This window comes from Oryctolagus cuniculus, chromosome 14 (assembly GCF_964237555.1).
Source record: "Oryctolagus cuniculus chromosome 14, mOryCun1.1, whole genome shotgun sequence".
Taxonomy (NCBI): domain Eukaryota; kingdom Metazoa; phylum Chordata; class Mammalia; order Lagomorpha; family Leporidae; genus Oryctolagus; species Oryctolagus cuniculus.
This window is the reverse complement of record NC_091445.1, coordinates 62,526,109-62,552,244: the sequence shown is the minus strand read 5'-3', so window position 1 is coordinate 62,552,244 and position 26,136 is coordinate 62,526,109. Positions and strand designations below refer to the sequence as shown.

Below are 26,136 nucleotides of genomic sequence, written 5' to 3'. Positions count from 1 at the left end.
CTTGCGGTGCCGGCACACTGGGTTCTAGTCCCGGTCGGGGCGCTGGATTCTGTCCTGGTTGCCCCTCTTCCAGGCCAGCTCTCTGCTGTGGCCAGGGAGTGCAGTGGAGGATGGCCCAAGTACTTGGGCCCTGCACCCCACGGGAGACCAGGAGAAGCACCTGGCTCCTGCCTTTGGATTAGCATGGTGCGCTGGCTGCAGCGCGTTGGCCGCGGCGGCCATTGGAGGGTGAACCAACGGCAAAGGAAGACCTTTCTCTCTGTCTCTCTCTCTCACTGTCCACTCTGCCTGTCAAACAAAACAAAACAAAACAAAACAAAAAGGAATAGGTATACATCCAAACTGTCCCTTTAGGTGGGTTTCTATATAAAGAAATATGTATATAATAAATATATCTATATAATATATAGTATATAATAAATATTATATATATAAATATGTGTTTCTATATAAATAAAAGTCTTGTGTAGACTGCTCATTGTTTTAACTTGAAATGGCATGTAATAATAAAGCTTTGCATGAAAAAGAACAATTTAAAAAATATGTAAACAATACACAAATCCTTCTGCCTCATCTTCTTTTATCAAAGTCCTTTTTTCTTAAGATACCCTATGAAGTAGGGGTAGGAGACAGTATTGTTATCTCTACTTGCTAATGAAGAACTGATGAACAGAGAAGTTAAGTGGCTTGCTCAAGGTCACCCAGAGAGTTATTGGCTGAGCCAAGAATGGAATCTAGATATTTTAACCCCTAGTCCTCTGTTCTACTGTCAAGAGAAACATATTTAAACATTAACAAATTATTCTAACAATATTTACAAATTTGCTCCACCACTTAAAGACTTAAAAAGCTATAAAAAAATTTAGACCTAACTTACCTAGACCAATGATAGCTTTTGTTTGTACTTCTTCATCTGAATGTTTTGTAAAATACATTAACAGCTCAAGTACTTTATCTTTTATGTTAACCTAAGAAGGGAAAGACCACATTGAAGTATTTAAGAATAATAATTTACATCAACTTCCAAATATAGAGGGGAAAAAAACCCAACACCTTAAACAGAATGAGAACTTCCATATGTGAACTTTACCAAAAAATAAATCATCAGTCCATTTATCTTAGAACAGTGGCATTCAAATTATCACTCTATGAAGTTTGTAAATCCATGTAAATCAACGCATTACTCCCTTCACCGAGAAATCGAAAACATGTCAGCTGTTTATCTAAGCAGTAAGCCTACTTGTTACAAAGCTGATATAACTGATGGTGAAAAGTTCACATCCTGTCACAAACCACAAATGGTTGATGGATCAGCATCAAGTTCAAGAACCACACTTTCAGTAGCAATGTTTTCAGAATTCTCACTAAACCAGACTATAAAAAATGCTGTATCAATTGTAGGTCACTGTAGTCATTCTTACCTCATCAGGCTATAAAATTCTATGTTTTACAGAATACTAACTAATATTATAATCTTTACCTTACTGTTGCCTTTAAAATCTTCCAAATCAAAATCAAAATGCCGACATAGTGCTCCAACAGTGAAAAGAGATCTTAGAAGTGCTGGTTTGTTTGTTAGGAGTGAAGTATTATTTGGGTCTTCTTGATGCTGACTTTTTAATTTTGAAATGGCACCTAAAGGAGATAAGTAATATTTACTTGTAATAAATCCTTTAGACTTGAGTTGTTATGTTCAAACAGGTAAAATCAATGAATTACAATTATTTTACCTAAGTATTAAATATATCTAGAATTATGAGAGTACTCTAAATAACATAATGAAAAAATTAAATTTTACCTTATAGCAGATAGAAAATTTACTAACCTTTACCTATGAGGAGATACATTTCTAAAGTAATGACAGTGGACTCTTTAATACAAAATATACATGAGATTTGCTTCTGATAGTGGACCAAGGAGGACAATCATATCATTTCAGTTCCCTTGATGTTACATTTTGTTGTATGTATATGTTAAAAATAAATAATTTTAAAGTCTGGGCATTGAACTTACCATAGTATCTATTAAAACAGGCCCACACGAATTTAAAATTTTGTGTCACTTTATTTACAACAGCCCCAAGACAGCTCACACAATGTTGCACTACCTAAAAGATATAAATATGTTATAATTTGATAAAAGTTAAAGACAAATATAAAAATGCACTACTCCAAAATTTTAACAAATATTTGATTTAAAAGCATAAAAAATATTGTGGGGAGCAACTCAGACTAGACTGTTACTCGAATTAAGACTTATTCTATGCATCTGCTCTCCCACAATATGGCGCTGGGAGAGGAGGAAACAGCTTCTACACAGCTGCCTCCAGGTCAACCAATAAACTGTAGGACCTGCTCCTGATTGGAGGAGAGCAGCGTACTCGGCGTGTGGGTAGCAGAGTTGGGATTGGTGGAAGAGGACTATAAAGGAGGAGAGAGACAACATGCACCAGGAACATCTATCTGAAGGAACACCTGTGCAGCCTCCGAAAGAGCCGGCCGGCAGTGTGCCGCTCCCCCGCGGAAGTGGGGAAAGTGGCGGGGGGAACCGCCCTTCCACGGAGGTGGAAGGGACGGTAGCCAACCCGGGAAGAACCAGCAGCAAACCTGGGGAGGGCCGAGCAGACAAAAGAACAGCGCAGGGTCCTGTGTCGTTCCTCCACGAAGAGGGGGAGCGACAAATATAAAGACATAGAAATTTAATCCTGACATATAATATTTTAAAAGTTACTTGCAAATTATATACTTTTTTTTTGTTTTTGACAGGCAGAGTGGACAGTGAGAGAGAGAGACAGAGAGAAAGGTCTTCCTTTGCCGTTGGTTCACCCTCCAATGGCCGCCGCGGCCGGCGCGCTGCGGCCGGCGCACCGCGCTGATCCGATGGCAGGAGCCAGGAGCCAGGTGCTTTTCCTGGTCTCCCATGGGGTGCAGGGCCCAAGCACCTGGGCCATCCTCCACTGCACTCCCTGGCCACAGCAGAGGGCTGGCCTGGAAGAGGGGCAACCGGGACAGAATCCGGCGCCCCGACCGGGACTAGAACCCGGTGTGCCGGCGCCGCTAGGCGGAGGATTAGCCTAGTGAGCCGTGGCGCCGGCCGCAAATTATATACTAATCAACACAAAGATGGTCAACCAAATACTTACAGTCATGCCATATTTGATGATAAGCTTCATGAGATCTTCTTCAATAGTGGCAAGGAAAGTTTCACTTGGATGCTCCATCAGTGGTACCACTAGCTCTAGGATTTTTGCAACATTGCAGATAACCATGAAATCATTTTGTGTCTGTAAGGACAAAATTATTGCTTTATGAATATCTAAAATCTAAAAATAAGCTATACATGTACAGCTTTATGTATTTATGGGTAGAGGTGGGGCATTATATGTTGTTTGTTTTAAAACAAGGTATTAGAAGGGCCACCATCATGGTACAGCAGGTTAAGCTGCCACTTGGAACACAGGCATCCCATGTTGGAATGCTGGTTCAAGTCCAGGCTACTCTGCTTCCATTCCAGCTTCCTGAAGATGCCCCAAGGATGTGGACCTCTGCCACCCACACTGGAGACCAGGATGGAGGTGCTGATTCCTGACTTCAGCCTGACCCAGATCTGCCTGTTGCAGCTAGTTAGGGAATGAACCAGCTGATGGACGATCTGTCTCTGTCTCTCCCTCTCTCATTGTCACTCTGCCTTTCAAGCAAACAAATCTTGAAAAAATTAAAAAGATAAAGCATATATATAATTAAAAAACATTAGAAAACTGCTTTTCTTAAAGGTATGAAGGAAAGAGCACCAGGCAGTGTATAAGGTATCTGGATTCCAGTTCTCCCACAAACTTACTATATGAAATAGAAGTCCCTGAATCACAATGCTAGTTGTTTTTTTTTTTTTTTCCATAAAGTATACCATGAGTCAATTCTGAACAATTTGATCTGAGAATTTCAGAAAGCCTGGTAGTTTTTAAGATATTTCAAACTGGGACATAATGAAGTAGTTGCTCAGATATGGTTGAGTATGCCCCCATCCAGAGGTTTTTGACAACATCAGGAGATATTGTTGTTACAATGGAAGTTGGTGGTGGAGACCGGATACAACGGACTTGTAGTGGATAAAATCAGGGTGCTACCTGTTAAATAAGTCTGTGGTTAAACATTCTACAATGTACAAAATAGTCCCTAACAACAAAGAAAAATCCATTCCTAAGTACAAATAATGCTGAGGTTGAGAAACGCTGCATTAAACATTTTTTATGATAAAAATAAAGACTCTGAAAACTAGGCATAAGATCTAAATTTTTTTGAAAGATTTACAGAGAGAGAGAGAGAGAGAGAGAGAGAGAGTGATCGATTGATTGATTTAGATCTTCCATCCACTGGTTCACTCCTCAGATGGCTGCAATGGCCAGGACTGATTTAGGTTGAAGCCAGGAGACTGGAGCTTCATTCAGATTTCTCACACAGGAGGCAGGGACCCATAAACTTGGGCCATCTGCTGCAGTTTTTTCCAGGCCATTAGCTGGGAGCTGGATAAGAAGGGGAGCAGCCAGGACATGAACCAGGGCCCAAATGGGATGCAGGTGGTAGCTTTACCCTCTATGCCACAACACTGGCCCTGTATTTTAAATTTAAACATATTTTCTTTGAGTAAAAAAACTAAGCGTGCTTTAAAAAAATAGGTAGAATATTAAAAATACCACAGCAAAACAGAAAGGTACTAAAAAAAGTCCTGACCAGCCAGTTCCTTTCACCGAATGCAAGCACAGTTACTAATTTTTTTTTGGTAGAATGAGGCTTTCAATGTATGTTTTTAGTCTACCAAGACACCTGCCATTTCACATTTTTAGCAACATAATTATGGATACTTATTTTGGACTTTTAAATAATTTATTTCACTGGTGAAAAACTTTTCCACCTCATTTCCATTCATCCATTCAGGGTCCCAACAGTATTAAATAAATAAGATGAATATTTATTTCTAAGCAATCTGGAAATCTTGTCATTTCCTACCATTCCATCCCGTAATTCCTTTAAGCAACTGAGAATGAGTTAGAGTGGGCCTAGAGATAGAGCTTTTGTTGGGCAAGATAAATTTACTTGAGAACCATTACTAGCATTTAATTTAAAAAACAATGAAACACCATTTCCTGAAATTTCTTTTTAACATATCTGCTTGGAAAAGCAAATAAATGAACTATTTTAAAACCTACAAGAAAAATTTAAATAAAGAGATCATGAAGGAAAAGAATGCAGAGTATAATGTTAGGAGGAATTACTTGAATTGAATATAATGTAAGATGGTTTAATAGATAAAATACGTAAAGGATTTATTCTTCAGAATATGAATAAAAAGGCCTATAATTCAAAGGTAAAATGGGAAAGTGATATGAAAATGATGTAAAGTCAGTTCACAGAAAAAGTCCACTTGGTTAACATCATGAAAGGATGCTCAAATTGGAAGTGAGAAACTGAAGCAACAAAATCAATCTTTTATACCTGTTAGACTGGAAAAGAGTATACAGATAATAACATCAACTGTTATCATACACAGCTTTCCAAGAAAGCAATAGAGCACGTCCAGCAGCAAAGCGGCAAGAACTACTCAAAACCCAAACCAAAAACCCATTTGGAGCAAATCCGTTCCTCCAAAGCCAGCTTGGTACAATAAAAGCACCAGTGTAAAAGGTAAATGAATAGGAATGCTTATTAAGGAACTGTTTGTACTGCAAATCAATAGGAGACAATGCAGGGGCCAGTGCTGCGGCATAGCAAGCTAAGCCTCTGCCTGCAGGGGCCAGAATCCCACAAGGGTTCTGGCTCTTTTTTGGGCTGCTCCTCTTCTGACCCAGCTCCCTGCTAATGTGTCTGGGAAAGCAGTGGAAGATGACCCCTACAATCATGTGGGAGACCTGGAAAAAGCTCCTGGCTCCTGGCTTTGGATCACCTCAGCCATCTGGGGAATGAACCAGCAGATGGAAGACCTCTCTGTCTCTCTCTGTAGCTCTACCTCTCAAATAACATCTTAAAAAAAAAAAAAAAAAAACAATGCAAATGTCTCCTAAATATAGAAATGATTAAAGAATAGAATAGGTAATAAACCCATTTAAAAGAATGGGGCCAGCACCGTGGCTTAGCAGGTAAAGCTGCCACCTGGCAGACGGGCATCCCATATAAGTGCAGTCCTGGCTGTTCCACTTCCCTTCCAACTCTCTGCTATGGCCTGGGAAGGCAGTGGAAGACGGCCTAAGTATGTGGGCCCCTCCACCCGTGTGGGGGACCCAAAAGAAGCTCGAGGCTTAGGATTGGCTCAACTTTAGCAGTTGCAGCCATTTGGAGAATGAACCAGTGGATGGAAGATCTCTCTCCCTGCCTCTCTATAACTCTTTCAAATAAATGAAACTTTTAAAAAAGAATGACTTAATTATATATTAGGTGATGTGAGATTAGTAAATATGCCTAAAAATATGTATATCTCACTTCAAAAAAAAAAAACTAGTTAACCATTTATATATGTTTGTCCATAATTACAGTATGGAAGAATATACTACACTGTTTATCCTGACAGGGGTAGGAATAAAGATGGGAACACCATATAAAAACAAAAATTTTTAAAAAGTTCATCATGTATGAGATAAATTTATATAAGTTCGTGTGTATATGATATACACAAAGCTTTAAAAGTGATCTTGCTTTAAAAAAAATACTGATTTGGGGGCAGGCATTTGGCTAAGTGGTTAACGTGCCACTTGGAACATCTGCATCCCATACTGGAGTGCTGGGTTCAAATCTTGGCTGTTTCTGATTCCAGCATCTTGCTGATGTGTACTTTGGGAGGCAACAGGTGATAGCTCAAGAGATACATGTGTCCCTGCTACTCATGTGGGAGACCTGTACAAATTCCAGGCTCCGGGCTTCCACATGGACCTGCCCTAGCTGATGTGGGCATTTGGTGAGTGAACCAGCAGAAGGAAGATCTCAGTCTGCCTGCCTCTCTCTCTTCCCTCTCAAATAAAAAGTAATAATTAAAAAATTGGCTCAAATATCATGTAAGGGCTGTTTATATAGTTTATAATATAATCCAGACCTTGGAGGCAAACAGACATTGTGCCAAAGTCTAGTTTTGGAGCTGGTTAGCAATCTGCCAATGGTCAAGTTATTTTCTCTGATCTTTAGTTTCATATGCAAAACTGAGATAATAATAGCACCAATTCATGAAGTGAGATAATGCTTGAAAACATTCTTGACAGCGCTTGGTGTTGTTCTCAACAACTATTAGCAATTTTTTCTTTAATAAAGATTTATTTGAAATATAGTTACAGAAAAGAGAGGGAGAGGCAGAGCTTCCTGGTTCATTCCCCAAATGGCTGCAAGGGCAGGGGTTGGTGTCAGGCAGAAGCCAGAAGCTTCTTCTGGGTTTTCCACATGGGTACAGGGGTCCAAGCACTTGGGCCATCCTCTCCAGCTTTCCCAGGCACATTACCAGGGAGCTGAATTGGAAGTGGAGCAGCCAGGACTTGAACCTGTGCCCACATGGGATGCTGGTGTTGCAGGTGGCAGATTAACCAGCCATGCCACAATGCTGGTCTCCATGTTAGCAGTTATTAAAAGCCACAGGTTATATATTAACCAACTTATTTCCAGATCTAATAAAGGCTCTAAAGATAGACTTAGCTTTTCAATAGTAATATATGCTGTTTTAACTTCTTTATTTTATTTTTTTTTAAAGATTCATTCATTTATTTGTAAGGCAGAGTTACAGAGGGAGAGAGAGATCTTCCACTGGCTGATTCATTCCCCAAATGACTGCAACAACTGGGGCTGGATAAGGTCCAAGCCAGGAGCCTAAAACTTCACCTGGCTCTCTCACGTGGGTGGGAAGGGCGCTACCACTTGGGACATCTACTGCTGCTTTCTCAGGTACATTACAAGGAGCTGAGTCAGATGTGGAGCAGCAGGAACTCCAACTGGCATTCATAAGGGATAATCAGCATTTCAGGTGGCACCTTAACCCACACTGGTCCCTTTAATATATTTCCTATTTTCTGCAACTCTCCTCAGTTTTTAAAAATTTCTCAGTCAGTCCTAGAATATATAATTACTATTTTTTATTGAATTTTTCTCTAATTCATAAGCAGAGAGCTAGACACAGAGAAGAGGATTCCACCTGTTTTGTTTGTGTGTGTGTGTATAACTGAAAGATCTTATTTTTTTTTTAAGATTTATTTATTTGTTTGAAAGGCAGAGTAACAGAGAGGCAGAGGCAGAGAGAGAGGTCTTCCATCCACTGGTTCACACTCTAAATGGCTAGAACCGAGGTGATCTGAGGCCAGGAGCCTGGAGCTTCTTCCTGGTCTCCCACATGGGTGCAGGGGCCCAAGGACTTGGGTCATCTGCTGCTGCTTTCCCAGGCACATTAGCAGGGAGCTGGATCAGAAGTGGAGCATCCCATATGGGATGCTGGCACTGCAGGGGGTAGCTTTACCTGCTAAGCCACAGCTCTGGCCCCTGCGTGTGTGTGTTTTTTAAAAGATTTATTTTCAAAGCGCGAGAGAGAGAGAGAGATAGAGAGAGAGAGACAGAGACAGAGAGATCTTCTATCTGCTGGTTCACTCCCCAGATGGCCACAATGGCGAGGGCTGGACCAGGAGGAAGCCAGGAGCTAGGAGCTTCTTCCTGGTCTCCCACATGGGTGGCAGGATCCAAACACTTGGGCCATCTTCTGCTCCTTTTCTCGGGCCATTAGCAGGGAACTGGATTCGAAGTGGAGCAGCCGGTACATGAACTGGTACCCATATGGGATGCTGGCATTGCAAGTGGCAGCATTACCTACTATGCCACAATACTGGCCCTTGGGATGTGGGCCTCTTTACTGCTAAGCCAAATGCCTGTGACCTAGACCCAAGTTACCATGCTGTAATCTAATAATTAAAGTGAGATTTTAAAACACACACACACACATATTAAAATACATACATACATACATACATATGTAGATAGTTAGGTTTAGGTATAAGGCCATGGTTAGGGATAGTGTTAGTGTTAAGGTTAGGGCTAGCGGTAGGTTTAGGGTTACAGCTAGGTCTAGGTCTAAGGCTAAGGCTAGGGTTAGGGATAGTGTTAGGGTTACTGTTACTGTTAGGGTTAGCGTTAGTTTTCCGGCTAGTGCTTACGATAGAGCTAGGTATAATATATATATTATATATACATATATTTTAAAATCTCACTTTATGTATTGGATTATTGAGAGGTAGACATGGGGACATACACACACACGCACACAAACTCCCATCTGTTGGTCCATTTTCCAAATGTCTGCCATGGCCCTTAGCTGGGGTAAAACCCAGAAGCCAGAAACTCAGCCCAGGCTTCCCTGGTGGGTAATAGGATAAAATCATCTGAGTTACCACTGCTGTCTCCCGAGGTCTGCATCAGCAGAAGATGAGTCAAGAGCAGAGCTGAATCCAAGTACTCCAACAAGGGATGCTGGTGTCTTAACAATTAGGCCAAATATCCACCCTGCTGTATTCTTTTACTTATGATGTTTAACTTAATTTTCACATTTTATTTTATGAAAACAAGAATATGCTAAGGTTAACTTAAGATTACAGCTTTACATCTCTGGTATAATACTAGAATTCTCATATTCATTATACTACTCAATTGGAAAAATAAATAACAAAATAAAATATATTTTTATATAAAAATAAAATATAGGTGATAGACAAATACAAAGCAAATTAAGGATCCAAAGATGGTAAATTTCTCAAAGATAGGAACTTTGCTTCTTTCATCTTTGAAGTCTTAACAACAACTACAACATTTATGAAGCATTTATTGAGGGTTTAACTTAAGAAACTTACAGAAATGGAATCTGAACCTTATTTATCTTATATTTGAAAATTATGTTTGTAGATAACTTGCTACAAATATTAAACCATATATTTGAATAAATGTCATAGTTGATCTGTCAGTGAGTATGTGACAGATACAAGTGAATTCTAAATTTAAAATCCTACATGTTTCATGTAGGACAAAAAATAAAAAAGCTCTATACTTACACTACATTTAGTGGTAAGGTACGGCTGCATAGTCATAGCATGCTTAACCATGAGTTGGGGTCTTATTTTGCTGAATAAAAACAAAGTGGTTATGCAAGCTACCAATCTTCCAGAATTCACACCTTTATTGTCAGAGTCTAGAAAAACAAACAGAGAAATAAGATACCAAAATATGATAAGCCAGTGAAAATTATGCAGATTACTATTTAAATTACTTAACATATTATCCTCTGGATAAATTAGCTGTAGGTGTTAATGTAATGGATTAGCATTTCTTATGATACCAGTATCATTCTATTCTCCATTTTTTGTTATAGAAATTACAAATACTGAAAATAAAGGACAAAGATGTAACAAGTGTGCAAGGCATTTTTTCCACTCAGTGGAAAAAGTTAAAAAGTAAAAAGTTAAAAAGTGGAAAGGTTAAAAAGTAGAATAGAAGCTGGGAAGTTTAGGGATGGGCTTTTTGGGAATAAACATAATGTTCAGGATGAAAAAATATGGGAAAAAGAAAAGAGAAACAAAAATGATTTTTACTGAGGTGATAAAGTGTTTAAGGTTATTGCACAAAAGAGTTGTTATTGTGGGAGCAGAATGTTAACAAATGAGAGTGATAAATGGAGAAGTTAATCCAATGCTTTATTAAACAAAATCCTGTTTGGTTGGAAGAAGAATGTTGTCAAAAAGAGACACATTGGTTCTTGATAAACAAAATAATTTTTAGGGGCATTAGCAACTTTTTACCACTGAAGGACTCTAGGAGCACTCCTAAAATCTAGGATAAGGAAAAACAGGGGTAACAGAATAAGAAGAAAACAGATATATGCAGAAAATGGAAAAAAAAAGATTAAAGAAAAAAACTATAAAAATATAATTAACAATTGCCTCAGGTACTATAAATGGTACCTTTTCTTTGACGTTACTGGCCCCCAGCTCTGGAGAATGACTGAGGTTGACTGTTGTTACTCATTAATGTGCACTAGCAAAAGGGAAGTAATGCTAATCTTTTATGTTTTTAACAATGGGTATATATTAAAACTTCTATATTTTTATGCAATTACTTATAATTGAAAAAATTCATATTTATGACTGGTAAACAGTACGATAGATGACATAAAATATTAAGTACTTAAAAAATTTGTGAATTTTCAATGTTTTAACAGCGTTCTAGCTCAAGATTAAGAAAACTTTGTATAACAATTATAAATAATATTAAGAAGGTACCAAGTCTTTAAAAACATTTTTATGAGAGTTAAAACAATTTTGAGAGAAAATTTTATTTGATTTAAAAGATATCAACAGTTTTGTTCTGAGTGTCATTTGTTAAAGACATATGAGCCCCTGGACTGACTTATTCCTATTGTATGTGACATCTACAATTATATGCTAGTGAAAAATACATAGAACAGATGAAGACTATGATTTTATTATGCTGTTCTCAATAATCTTAGTCAACAATACAATCTTGGACACAACATCAAACAGGTATTTATACAATAAAATACAAATAGCATTGAAGAGTTAAGCAATTATTAGATAAGCAGAGTCACAGGTTAAAATGGGAAACGTACCCAAATAGCTTATAAAATTAACCTAAGACTCAGTATATAAAATATCTTACCAGCTAGAGATTCCTCATATTTAAGAATGTGCTCAACTAGGTTATCAACAAGCTGAGTACAAGCTTTTTTCACAGGTTTATATGAAGAATCCTCTTCAGACTTCAGCAACTACATAAGTACATTAAAAAAAAAAAAACTCAGTAAATAATTCATCAGGTCAAATATTACTAAAATATCACATGTGTTCATCAGTATTTTTTTCAATTTGGAATTAACACTGAAAGCATAAATAATATAAAATAATATAAAAATACTGACATTTAAAAATATGACCCAGTAACTAACAAATACTTTTGACTTCAGTATGAGATATTTAAATTGTTGTGTGTAGGATCACTGGTATACAGGAAAGGTGACTTTTTTCTCCCTTACTCTAATCTAAAACAGAGTATCACTGAATTAATAAGTGTAACTACATCTAAATTGCACATTAAAATTTGTGATTATAAAACCTAACATTAGATATCTTGTTATCTTTTGCTTAATCATTAATAAATAATATTTGAAAATATTATGATTAATGAGATGAAGACAGAGATCAGTCTAACTACAGATAAAAAACAACTTTGAAAGGCAGAGTGATATAAAAGAGAGATCTTCCATTCACTGGTTTACTCCACAAAATGACTGTAATAATCAAATTTGGCCAGGCTGAAGTCAGGAGGCAGAAACTCTATCCAGGTCTCCCACGTGGGTAGCAGGAACCCATGTACTTGCGCCATTATCCATCGCCTCCCAGGCACATTAGTGGGAAGCTGGATCAAAACACAGAGTACCTGAAACTCAAACCAGAACTCAGATATGGGATGTGGGTATTCCAGGTGGTGGTTTAACCTGCTGGGCAACAATGCCCATGCCTAATTCAAGAGCTTATGTTTTGTTTTGTGAATGAATATCAATTAATATAATTCTACATATTAAAGGAATTCCAATTTTGTTGATTTCTGTGAACACTTTCATTGCTGTCAAATATAATTTTTTACAATAATGGCAATGTAGTCACATGCAACTATTAGGTACCTTAAGTGTGGTTTATGTAATTGAAGAATTAAAATCAGAACTTCAAAATAGTTTTCTCTGATTTTCAACTTTCTGAAACAGTAGCATATTTGTTGTAGTCTTCTAGGACCTGTTTTTTCATACATTAGGTCACTAACTGCAATTCACATTGTTGTATATTGCTGTATTTCATTCACTTTCACAGGTATATAACAGTCCACTATCTATGTATACCACAAATCATTAATTAATTCATTCATTCTCTGTACCTAGGTTATAGTTTAGTGGTACAACATATATGTTTCCTGGTGCACATATGCAAGATTCTCTAGGGTATAAAGCTTGGAGTAGAACTAGTGGGTCATAGAATGTTTGCATTTTCAATTTCACGTACATAATGAGATATTTTAAGCTTAAATATTAAATTCATTTGCATTCCACACATACCTTATAAATAGCCTGATGGTAATTTTATATAGTATTTTTAATATGCCTAAGTTTTTATTTCAGATACAGAGAGACAGAGAAAGACGGAAAGAGAGCTCCTATTCACAGGTTCACTCCTCAAATGCCTGCAAAAGCCAGGGCCTAAGTCAGGATGAAGTCAGGAGTCAGGAACTCAGTCTGGGTCTCTCATGTGGGTAGTTAGTGACACAAGTACTGGAGCTATCACTTGCTGTCTCCCAGGGTATACAATAGCAGGACGCTGGAATCAGGAATGCAGCAGGTGCTTCAAAATGAGATGTGGTGTCATCATCTTTTTTTTAAAATACCTTTATTATTTTTAAAGTTCATTTGTTTTTATGTATTTCAAAGGCAGAGGAAGAACAAGAGATCCATTTGCTGGTTCAATCCAGGTTAATGGCATTTGTGACTTAAGAAATCACATCTTACACAAAGGTCAAAAATATGTTCACCTTTTCTCTTCTAAAAGTTTTAAAGTTTTCCTTTAACCAACTATGGCATTGAGATTTTGGTTTAAGTAGGAATCAATTTTTTTTAAAGACAATTCCTTACAGATAAATAATTGTTCCAACACTGTTAAACTGCAGTAACATGCCTGCTTTTTAGGCAGTAAATTCCATATGTGTAGGCTTATTTTCTAGGCCTCTGTCTTGTCCTGCAAGTCTGGGCTAGGCTGAAGCCAGGAGCCTGGGACTCCATATGGCTCTCCCAAGTGGGTGGCAGGGATCCACCTGCTACCTCCTGGGATGTGCATTACTAGGAAGCTGGACTGGAAGGAGAGGCAGGGCTCAATCCTAGGCACCCCAGCAAGTTGCAGCTTGACCTACTGTACAAGCAGCCCAACCCCCAAGCCATGTCATAATAGTTAGGCCAAACACTTGTCCTCTCACATGAATATTGGCTGTGACTTGTTACTAGAGGTCAGCTGTGGAATTTTCCAATTATGCCATCATCTACTATAGTGCTAATAGTTTTGGATTTTGGAACATTTTAGATTTTGGATTTTTGGATTAGGAAAGTTCAACTTGAAACACTCTCTCAGTTATCAGCAGTGCCATGAGGTACTACTTAATCCATCTTGTTATACATTTGTTATTGTCTCAGTTCCCAATTTTTGCCAATCAAATGGGCTGAAAAGTAGCCTTGATTTATATTTGACATATTACTAAACGAAGTTGAACACCTTTATAGGCAAATGTGCTAGATCCTTAATGAAATGCAATTCATGAATTTTACCTATTTTTTTACTGGGACTCTTACACATGTTCACAGGAGAGGACTTTTTAAATTTTTCTCACTATTAATCCTTTGTTGTATGTGTGTCAATTTTGTTTTCCCAGTTTGTGACTTATGCTTTTTCTTCTTTTAAAGATTTATTTAATTTATTTGAAACAGTTAGAGAGAGAGGTAGAGACAGAGAAAGAGGTCTTCCATTCGCTGGTTCACTCCCCAGATGGCTGCAACTGAAGCCAGGAGCAAGGAACTTCCTCTGCATCTCCCACATAGGGTGGGACTTGGGCCATTTTCTACTGCCTTCTCAGGCCATAGCAGAGAGCTTGATTGGAAGAAGAGCAGCTGGGACTCGAACTGGCGCCCATATGGGATTGGCACCTGGCTTAGGCCTGGCCCACCCAAGCAGTTGTGCCATTGTGGCCATCTGGGTAGTGAAACAGTCAATGGAAGAACTCTTTTCGCTCTCTCTCTGTAACTCCGCATTTCAAACAAATAAATAAATAAATCTTAGAAAGCGGAATCATCCCCTTCACAAAAGCAAAAAATATATTGTTTTTTGGGTAAAAGTTTAAAAGCTTTCCTTTAACTGATGATGGAGCTGACTTTTTTAGTTGAATTAATTAGGAATCAAATTTTTTTTTTTTTTTTAAATTTTTGAGAGGCAGAGTGGACAGTGAGAGAGAGAGACAGAGAGAAAGGTCTTCCTTTGCCGTTGGTTCACCCTCCAATGGCCACCGCGGCCAGCGTGCTGCAGCCAGTGCACCACGCCGATCTGATGGCAGGAGCCAGGTGCTTCTCCTGGTCTCCCATGGGGTGCAGGGCCCAAGTACTTGGGCCATCCTCCACTGCACTCCCTGGCCACAGCAGAGAGCTGGCCTGGAAGAGGGGCAACCGGAACAGAATCCGGCGCCCTGACCAGGACTAGAACCTGGTGTGCTGGCGCCGCAAGGCGGAGGATTAGCCTAGTGAGCCGCGGCACTGGCCAGGAATCAATTTTAAAAGATAATTCCTTATGAAGAAACTATTGTTACATGCCTATTTATCTTTTCCTTACAATCAGTAGTGCCACTTCTGTTTACAGGAAATATATTCTTTTTTTTTTTTTTTGACAGGCAGAGTGGACAGAGAGAGAGACAGAGAGAGAAAGGTCTTCCTTTTTGCCGTTGGTTCACCCTCCAATGGCCGCCGCTGCAGCCGGCGCACCGCGCTGATCCTGGCAGGAGCCAGGAGCCAGGTGCTTTTCCTGGTCTCCCATGGGGTGCAGGGCCCAAGCACCTGGGCCATCCTCCACTGCACTCCCTGGCCACAGCAGAGAGCTGGCCTGGAAGAGGGGCAACCGGGACAGAATCCGGCGCCCCAACCGGGACTCGAACCCGGTGTGCCGGCGCCGCAAGGTGGAGGATTAGCCTATTGAGCCACGGCGCCGGCTCAGGAAATATATTCTGTATAGGCTTATTTTCCCTTATTTTTTAGTCTTTTCAGTACTGCTATGTCTTAATTATTGTGTGTATATATATATATATATATATATATTTTTTTTTTTTTTGACAGGCAGAGTGGACAGTGAGAGAGAGAGAGACAGAAAGAAAGGTCTTCCTTTGCCGTTGGTTCACCCTCCAATGGCTGCCGCAGCCAGCGCGCTGCAGCTGGCGCACCGCGCTGATCCGAAGGCAAGAGCCAGGTGCTTCTCCTGGTCTCCCATGGGGTGCAGGGCCCAAGCACTTGGGCCATCCTCCACTGCACTCTGGGGCCACAGCAGAGAGCTGGCCTGGAAGAAGGGCAACTGGGACAGAATCCGGCGCCCTGACCGAGACTAGAACCCGGTGTGCTGGCGCCGCAAGGCAGAGGATTAGCCTATTGAGCCACGGCGCTGTCCAATTATTGTATATTTTTAAAAAATTTTGTCATTTGACACAAAGACAGCAAGTTGCCATTCTCTAGCTCACTCCTGAAATACCTGCAATTGCCAAGGGTGCAAATATTGCAAAGCCAGGAGTCAACAACTTAATCACCTACATGGGCAACAAGGTGACATCACTGCTGCCTCCAAGGGTCTGCATTTTGCAGGAAACTGGAGTTGGGAGCTGGAGGTAGGAGCTGAACTCAGGCACTCCATAGTGGGAAGTGGGTGTCTTGACCACCAGACCAAACACCCACCCCAGTTACTATATCTTTAAAAATAATCCTGTATCAAAGTTCCTGCTTTCTCAGAAATAATTTACTTTTTAGCTCTGCTTTTCCCATAGACATTTTACAATCACTTTGACATATTTGCTGAATTACTTTTTCTTGATTTTGATGAAATCTTAAGATTTTATGTAATTTTCATTTTTGGCTTTTTAATTTATGGATTAATTAATGAATTTGCATTTTATCTTCATGAAAAATTTTCATTTACTTCTTTTCATTTTATTTGAAAGGCAGAGAGAGAGAGACATAGGGAGATCTTGCATCCACTGGTTCACACCCCAAATGCCTTCAATAGCTAGGGCTGGGTCAGGTTGAGGCCAGCAGCTTGGAACTCCATTTGCATGTGCATGGCAGGGACCCAAGTATTTGGATCATTACCTGCTGATTCCTGGGGTTCACATCAGTAGAAAGGTGGATTGGTAGTAGAGTAAATTGGACTTGAACCAGGGACTCTGACATGAGATGCAGGTATCCCAAGTGGCAGCCTAACTGCTATACCAAATGCCCACCTCAACGTAGGCACCTTTAATATCATTTTAATATTTTATTATGAAAAATTTCAAGTACACAATAAAAAATTTTACCATGAACATATTCTATCAATCATTTCAACTATTAACATTTTATTCTATTGACATTAATAAACACACCAATACAAACACACCCACATGCTTTACATAAGCATATATATGTGTGTATATATGCATTTGCATATACATATATTTTACCCATTTTACTTTTGGGGTATTTCAAAGTAAATTGTGAACACCAGTAAATTCTCCCCTTTTCTTCCTATTGAGATAAAATGTACACATAATGAAATGCATAAATCTTCAGTGTACATTGTTCTGTCAAATGCATTCAGCATTGTAACTCAAACCTCTACCACGACATAGAACAAGGGTTCTCAATCTTTAACCTTCATCAGAATCATATGGAGAAATTGTTTAACTATAAAGTGAAGGGTCCCACCATCAGATTACTGAGTCATTAAGGTTAGGGTAGGAGCTAGTAACAAATCCCAAGCAATGCTCATGAACTTTTAGAATAACTAACACAGACTTTTACTATCACCCCAGAAAGTCCTCTCATGTCTTTCTCCAGTCAGTCCCTGGTGTTCTGCAACCATTTTGATTTTTCCTAATACAGATTAGTTTTTCCTCCCCTAGAACTTCATAAATATGGAATTATAATATGTACTCTTCTGTGTAAGGTTTCTTTTACTGTGCATACTTGTAATGTTTTTCTTACTCTTTTATGTTGCTGTATGTATTGATAATTTGTTCCTTTATAATGTGGAATATTATTAAATTGTATGCAAACATCGCAGTTTATTTATGCAATCACTCACTGATGGAGATAGACAGTACTTGATGTTAACCTTCAATAAGATCTTACTTTGGATTTCAAAGGCCAGGAATAGATGAAGTAAGGGTTAGCTTTAACTAATTCCATTGCCTGCATATCCTCATAAATTAAAAAAGAACCATTCTTGGATCATAAGCAATTATAATGAAAAGAATTTTGATATGAATTAAAAATTTTCTGTATCTATCATGAGTTATAACAGGGTTTTCTGAAGGCTTTTCTGCAGAGCTTCTTAGGATCAGTACTAAATTTATGACAGTGGCTTAAATACCTGGAGTACTTTACAGACACTGAAAAATGTTAGGTACTTTATGGTGGAAGTTATTTCACAGACTACTGAAAAATTGCAAAAAGCAATGAAGTCATCTCAGGTTATAAGGGAAATGATAGCTCCACATATTTAAATATGATATACTAATGTAACTCTTTAGTCTATCAGCAGTTCAGTACATGTGTGACTCTGCAAGTTTTTAATGTGCTATTTCAAATTTCCATAGGAAGCCATTATTTCATGAATGAGGAATCACTGACTTATAAGAAATCAATACAATCCCCCCCCCAAAAATCAGAAATACCTGGAATTGTACTGAATGGGGTGAATGTGTGTATATGTGCACATGTAGAAACAGTAAGTGTGCCAATTATTCCTGACTCAACATTGCAATAATCCTAGAAGTTTATTTTTCTATATCCTTCCTTGCTCTTCATAAAATTTAGGCACATATGTTGATATAACTGTTAAGAGTGATTATATCTCCGTCACATGTATATGAATAAATGAATTTTCTTCATTTCTTTCATTAAACAAAACTTTGCTACTTATAAAGAACTTCATCATAAAATCTCAATGTCATTAGTAAACTAAATTGTTGGTAGAAACTAAGGTAGGAAAACAGAAGAGAGAGCATGCATTGATTGAAAGGGCAACAACTAACTAAATCAGATGAATAAACATACAATAGATGTAAAACTACCATTCTTCTTCTAACTTGTCAATAACATTCTTGCTACTAAATCCATAGACTAGTATTTCTGAAAGCTACACTTAACTTTTACTTAATCACTTACTGTAATTATCAGATGAAATATGTGGTTGCAGAGTTTTTGGAAATTATACTGTTGCCTTTGGAATGGGTGATTTAACTAAGGTGGTCAAAAGGTCATATAATACAGAGTCATTTGATTTAGGAAGGGAATTATGCCAAATATTGGAAAAATGCTAATTTTTTTGAAGCAGAATGAAGAACATTTCTATTTTAAATATTCTGAACTAAATTTAAAGATTCAAAGGGAGGTATACATTTCCACTTATAGAAGTTTTCAAAAAAGCACTAATTGTGATTTAATTCTGTATTACTATAGGAAATTCTATGGGTTTTTAAAACCTGACAAATGATGTTTTATGTATGTCATGCAATATGTATATTTAAAGATCTCATGAATATTATCTAAAGGGATAAAAAATAATTATTTGGAAGGGAAGACAAGATTTCAATTAGTTATTCAGAAAACTTACTGTTCTAACAGCAAAATAATTGACTAAATAGGGAGCAAGAAAAATACTTAACATTGACATGAATTTTTCCTAGCAAAAGTTAAATAATTAACACAGAACTGAAAAGATTCTTTTAAATCATAAAGTCTGTGAAGGATTAGACTTCATATTATCAATGTCAAAATAATACTCACATTTTGAAGTAGTTGCTCAAACCAGTCATATCCAGTATCTCTGCATGCAGCAACCTAAGAAGGAAAAGATGATAAAATTATGAATAAATATTAGAAATGTATTTTATAATCTGAAAAAACATTTTTTGCATACTTCAGCTTTAAGTATATAAAATTCTCAGTTTTCTCAAATTGAAAAGTTTATTTTAAAGTAAATAGTTTATTATTTTCAGCAACCCAAACAATAACAAATGTTATATAATTTTATTGTAAAAATATCTTGGAAGATAGTAAAAAAATTAGTTTAATGTATTGAAGTTTAATTAATATAGTACTAAATCTTGAACAATAACTTGAACCACACTCTACCAGAAAAATCTGTAAAACTTAAAAAGAATAAAAATATGTTATACAGAATATAATTATGTATAAAAAATATTTCATATTTAAAACATAATTCAGCTTCACTAGGCTAAATTCTACCAAACTGTTAAAGAACTAATCTCTATTCTTGAAGTATTCAAAGCCATTGAAAGGGAAGGAATCCAGACAAACTCCAGCTTCACCTTAATTCCAAAATTTCAAGATAAAGATAAAACAAAGAAACAGAACTATAGACCAATATTCCTAATGAACACGGATGTAAAAATCCACAACAAAATACTAGCTAATTGAATCCAACAACACATCAAAAAAGATTGTCTACCTAGACCAAGTGGGATTTAACCCAGGGATGCAGGGATGGTTTGACATATGCAAATCAATAAATCTGATACATCACATTAACAAATTGAAGAATAAAAATGATTATCTCAATAGATGCAGAGAAAGCATTTGACAACATACAACATCCTTTCATGATGAAAACCTTAAGCAAATTGAGTATAGAAAGAACATGCCTCAATACAATCACAGGAATATAAGACAAACACACAGCCAGCATCACAATGAATGGGGGAAATCTGGAAGCATTTCCATTAAGATCTGGAACCAGACAAGGATGCCCACTTTTACCATGAATACACAATGTACTCCCGGAAGTTTTAGCCAGAGCCATTAGGCAAGAAAAAGAAATCAAAGGGATACAAATTGCAAAGAAGGAATTCAAATTGTCCCTGTTTGCAGATGATATGATCTCTTATACAGGGGAACCGAAAGACTCTACTAAGACACTATTAGAACTCATAAGAGAGCTTGCAAAGTTGTAGAAAATAAAATCAACACACAAAAAACGGCATTTGTATCCACAAACAATGCCATGGCTTAAAAAGAACTCCCAATATCAGTCCCATTAATGATGGCTACAAAATACTTTAAATGCCTTTGGATAAATTTAATCATGGATGTGAAAGATGCTCACAATGAAAATTATAAAACATTAAGGAAGGAAATAAGACACCCCCCCCCAAAAAAAAAGGAAAAATCTTGCACATCTGTGCATTGGAAGAATTAATATCATCAAAATGTCCATACTACCCAAGGCAATTTAATGCATTCATTGCCATCCCACACCAACACCAAGGATATTCTTCTCAGATCTAGAAAAAAATGACCCTAAAAATCATGTGGAAATGCAAGAGATCCCGAAAGGCTAAAGCAACCTAAATAAAAAAATCTGGAGGCATCACAACACTAAATTTCAAGACATACTATAGGGCAATTATAATAAAAACAGCCTGGTACTGGCATAAAAATAGATACATGGACCAATGGAACAGATCAGAAACTCCAGAAAGTAATCCATGCATTTATAACCAATTAATCTTTGACAAATGAGCTAAATCACTTCCTGGAGAAAGGACCATCTCTTCCACAAATGGTATTGAGAAAATTGGATCTCTGTATGAAGTAAGAGCCCCACCTCACATCCCATAAAAAAATTACAATGTATCAAGGATTTAAAATTTTACCTGAAACTACCAAACTAACTGCTTAAGGAAAACATCAGGGAAACAATACAAGACACTGGACTCTGCAAAGACTTCTTGAATAAGACCCAAAAACTGTAGGCAATAAAAGCAAAAACAGACAGATGAGAATACATCTAGCTAAGAGGAAGCTCTCAACAAAGTGAAAAGGCAACTGACAGAATGGAAGAAAATATTTGCAAACTATGCATCTGACATCCAGAATATATAAGGAGCTCAAAAAACTCAACAACAACAAAACAATAAAACAATCCAGTTAAGACATGGGCTAAGGACATGAACAGGCATTTTTCAAAAGATGAAATACAAATGGCCAATAGACACATGAAAATACATTCAGGAGGATCAGCAGACATTAGAGAAATGCAAATAAAAACCACAATGAGGTTTCACCTCACCCTACTTAGAATGGCTATCATCCAAATGGTGAGGACGTGGAAAAAAAGTTACCCTGATATACTGTTGGTAGGAATGTAAATTAGTATAACCATTATGGAAAACAGTATAGAGATTCCTCAGAAATCTGAAAATAGATCTACCATATGACATTACAATCCCACTCCTGGGAAACTTATTCATAGGAGATGAATCAGCATATAAAAGACTTTATCCTTATGTTTAAAGCAGCAGAATTCACAATAGCTAAGATGATATGGAATCAACCCAGATATCCATAAACTTATGACAGGATAAAGAAAATGTGGCAAATACACACGACGGAATACTACTCAGCCATAAAAAAGAATGAAAGCCTGTGATTTATAATAAAATGGCTGCAAATAGAGATCATCACACTTAGTGAAATAAGCCATTTCTCAAAACACAAATATCATATGTTTTCTCTGATTTTTGGTAACTAGTATATACAGTACAAAAAAGTAATGTATACTAGTGAAACTGACATCTTAAGATCTGATTACTATTTACAGCCCTTGTTTATTATATTCCTGTGGAACAGTGGTCTACTTTTCACTTGTTTAGAGGAACACTGAACCTGTGATTATAAAGTAAATTGAAAGTATATTATCACAAAAAATAAAAAGAAAACTAGGAAAGAGGAGGCAGAGAAGGAAGGAGTAATATTATCATCACTGTATTCTTGGAATTGTATATATGAAATTCATCAAATCTCTATGTATTAATAAATTTAAAAATATAGTTAAAAATGTATTCTGGGTAAAAAAATCACAGTTTATGTCTGTAATGAAACAAAACTAAATTCATATTTTCTGAAAAAGGTAGAATTATGTCTAAGTTGCCACTCTTGGACTACTGTATCTATTCTTCCACTTCTTTACCTATCTTTAATTGTTGCAAAAATAGGAGAATCTCAACATCCATACTTAACATGAATGAACACCAAGAATTTTGGCTATGAGAAAACAACCTCGCCGGCGCCGCGGCTCACTAGGCTAATCCTCCGCCTAGCGGCGCCGGCACACCGGGCTCTAGTCCCGGTCGGGGCGCCGGATTCTGTCCCGGTTGCCCCTCTTCCAGGCCAGCCCTCTGCTGTGGCCAGGGAGTGCAGTGGAGGATGGCCCAGGTGCTTGGGCCCTGCACCCCATGGGAGACCAGGAAAAGCACCTGGCTCCTGGCTCCTGCCATCGGATCAGCGCGGTGCGCCGGCCGCAGCGCGCCGGCCGCGGCGGCCATTGGAGGGTGAACCAACGGCAAAGGAAGACCTTTCTCTCTGTCTCTCTCTCTCTCTCACTGTCCACTCTGCCTGTCAAAAAAAAAAAAAAAAAAAAAAAAAACAAAAACACAACAACCTGAACTTACTTGCATCCTTTGAGTATCTCCAGAAACATAAGGTAAAAGAAGCATGAGAAAATATCCAAATTAATCAAATATTTCATCATTGCCTCTCCCTTCATAACACAGGTTGAACCTCAACTAGCTTTGCACCAGTGACCACACACTTATTCCATCCTTTCTTACCACATCAGTGATATTTAAAATTTTCCTTGTCATTGCCTCTTTGTCATTGTGTGGAGTTGGAGTAAACCAGAGTTTTTGGAATGTTTCATTCACTAATTTCTAAAAGAAAAAAAAAGTAAAATTACCTAACTCACCATAACAAACACAGCAAATCTGCAATCCCAAATTCTCAATAAAGCTCATCACAAAACCACAAATAACCAATCAAAACACAAACTGATGGAAATTCTGGAATGAATTTCCTTACAGTTTTCTTAAATAACTATTTTTTTTTTCAAAAGTATGAATTTGTAAAAGGTGGCAAAAATTCTAAATAATTTCAATGAGTATTACTATGCCTAACCTAGCCTGGCCTAAAACTTATGCAGAGTATACCCCCATAGGGTTTTTATTTTTGTTTAAAATTAATATTTTTTTTATATTTGAAAGGTAGAGATCTCCTAAGGTTGGTTCGCTTCCCAAATGACTGCAAGAGCTTGGGCTGGGTCAAGCTAAGCCAGGAGCTAGAAACTCAGTCTAGGTCTCTGAAGTGGGTGGCAAGGACTCATGTACTTGAGAGCCATCATCTACTGTTTCCCACGGTGCTCATTATCAAGAGCATGGACAGGAAGCAGAGGAGTGAACTTGATGCAGGCACTACAATATGGGTTGTGGGTATCTTTAATTGTTGTACAAACACCTATCTCACAAATGTTTTTGATGAAACTAAAAACTATATTTTTACTGATTTTGGAGTAGTTGTTACAGTATTTACTAAACTTCAAAAAAAAATTAGGGACAACACATGTATGTGAATTCACTAATGAATTTAAAGATTAAACTTTCAACATAGTTTTTATTTACTAATTTGGAAAACCAAACACATACCATTTGAAAATTAAACAGTTTCAATCTGATGACAAACTTTTGGATATAATGCAATGACATAAATAAATATCATAATTGCTGAATTGGTTGAGAAAGAATAGATTTTATGCAATACAAAAATCCAGACATTAAAAATTTAAGTTTAGAAACAAAAAATGTTGATTCTCTTGTTAAGCTTTTATATGTATTTAAATCAATAAAATTTAGCAGTAACAAACATCTTATTTCAAACATGAAAGAAAATAAGTTTTAAAGTGGCCAGTGTTTTGTCTTACCTTAATGCCCTCCTCATCATTGACTCTACGAATCATTTTTACACACATTTCTGTAATTTTTGGAAATGTAGGTTGTTCAATGCAGATGTCTCTTAGAATCTTTATTACCCTTTTCCTGACACTGATACCAGTATCCTAAAAACAGAAAGTATTTTTAAATGTCAGAAAAATTGAAATACCTGAAGTGTACAAATTTGATAGAATGAAATTAGAAAATAGGTATTCATTATATTCATTATTTGTTAACATGATATATGTGGTTTATACATTCTCTGTTTACAGGTTTTCTTTTTTTCTTTCTTTCTTTTTCTTTTTTTTTTTTGACAGGCAGAGTGGACAGTGAGAGAGAGAGACAGGAGAAAGGTCTTCCTTTTGTCGTTGGTTCACCCTCCAGTGGCTGCCGTGGCTGGCGTGCTGTGGCCAGCGCACCGCGCTGATCTGAAGGCAGGAGCCAGGTGCTTCTCCTGGTCTCCCATGGGGTGCAGGGCCCAAGCACTTGGACCATCCTCCACTGCACTCCCGGGACACAGCAGAGAGCTGGCCTGGAATGGAAGAGGGGCAACTGGGACAGAATCCGGCGCCCCGACTGGGACTAGAACCCGGTATGCCGGTGCCGCAAGGCAGAGGATTAGCCTATTGAGCCGTGGCGCCGGCCCTACAGGTTTTTTAACATGAATATGATTTGTTATATTCATCCTTAAAATTATTCATTTGTTTATTAATATTACTCATTTTCATTGTATTTGTGAGGCAAACAGAGATAGACAGAGAAACAGGGGCTTTCAGCTGGTTCCCTTCCCAAATAGCTGAAACAGCTTGGGACAGGCTGAAGCTAGGAGCCTGGAACTCCATCCTAGTGTCCCATGTGGGTGGAAGACACCCAAGTACATGGATTATCACCTTCTGCCTTTGAGGGTATCTATTAGCAGGAAGCTGAACTCAAAGTGGAGGTTAGGATTAGAGCTCAGGCACTCTGCAGGCATCCTAAGGAGTGACGTAAAATTTTGAGCTAAACATCTGCCGCATATTATATTTACTTTCAACATAGGATATCCAAGAACATATTCTGTTGCTTTGCAATGGGCACAAGACTAGAATATAAGCTTGCTAGAATGAAATATATAATAAATATAAATAGAATAGTATCTGGCACTTCAATAGCATTTAAGATAAATTTTAACAGAAAAGTTTAATCAAACCTTAGTACTAACTTACCATTTAAAGGGAACACAAGAAACAAAGTTACAAAGTAAAGAAAATGATGGGAAAATAACAAAACTGACCTGGTCTTTTAAGTGAGTCAATGTCATGGGGTAGTATATAAAAGAGTAGGAAGATAGTCTTCAACTTTGAGACTCGATGACCATGGGAAAGGCAGAGAAAGATACAAAGAGAGGGAGGGGGGAGGGAGAAGGTGAGGGAGAGAGAGGGAGGGGGAGAGAGAGAGAGAGAGAGAGAGAGAGAGAGAGAGACACACACACACACAAGTGCGTGCAAGCAAACTTCCATTGGTTAGTTTTCTCCCTTAAAAG

General features: G+C 37.7%; 1 protein-coding gene across 1 annotated transcript in view; it reads right to left on the bottom strand.

Moving 5' to 3' along the window:
- NIPBL (NIPBL cohesin loading factor) overlaps nucleotides 1–26,136 on the bottom strand; it is a gene marked incomplete at its 5' end in the record, with an annotated part of 119,014 nt that overhangs the window by 20,153 nt on the left and 72,725 nt on the right. The window contains 9 exon segments of the mRNA XM_070056647.1: nucleotides 878–968; nucleotides 1,481–1,635; nucleotides 2,014–2,107; nucleotides 3,143–3,283; nucleotides 10,052–10,188; nucleotides 11,673–11,781; nucleotides 19,618–19,671; nucleotides 23,463–23,561; nucleotides 24,605–24,739. Of these exon segments, the coding sequence (XP_069912748.1) occupies nucleotides 878–968; nucleotides 1,481–1,635; nucleotides 2,014–2,107; nucleotides 3,143–3,283; nucleotides 10,052–10,188; nucleotides 11,673–11,781; nucleotides 19,618–19,671; nucleotides 23,463–23,561; nucleotides 24,605–24,739 (1,015 nt within the window).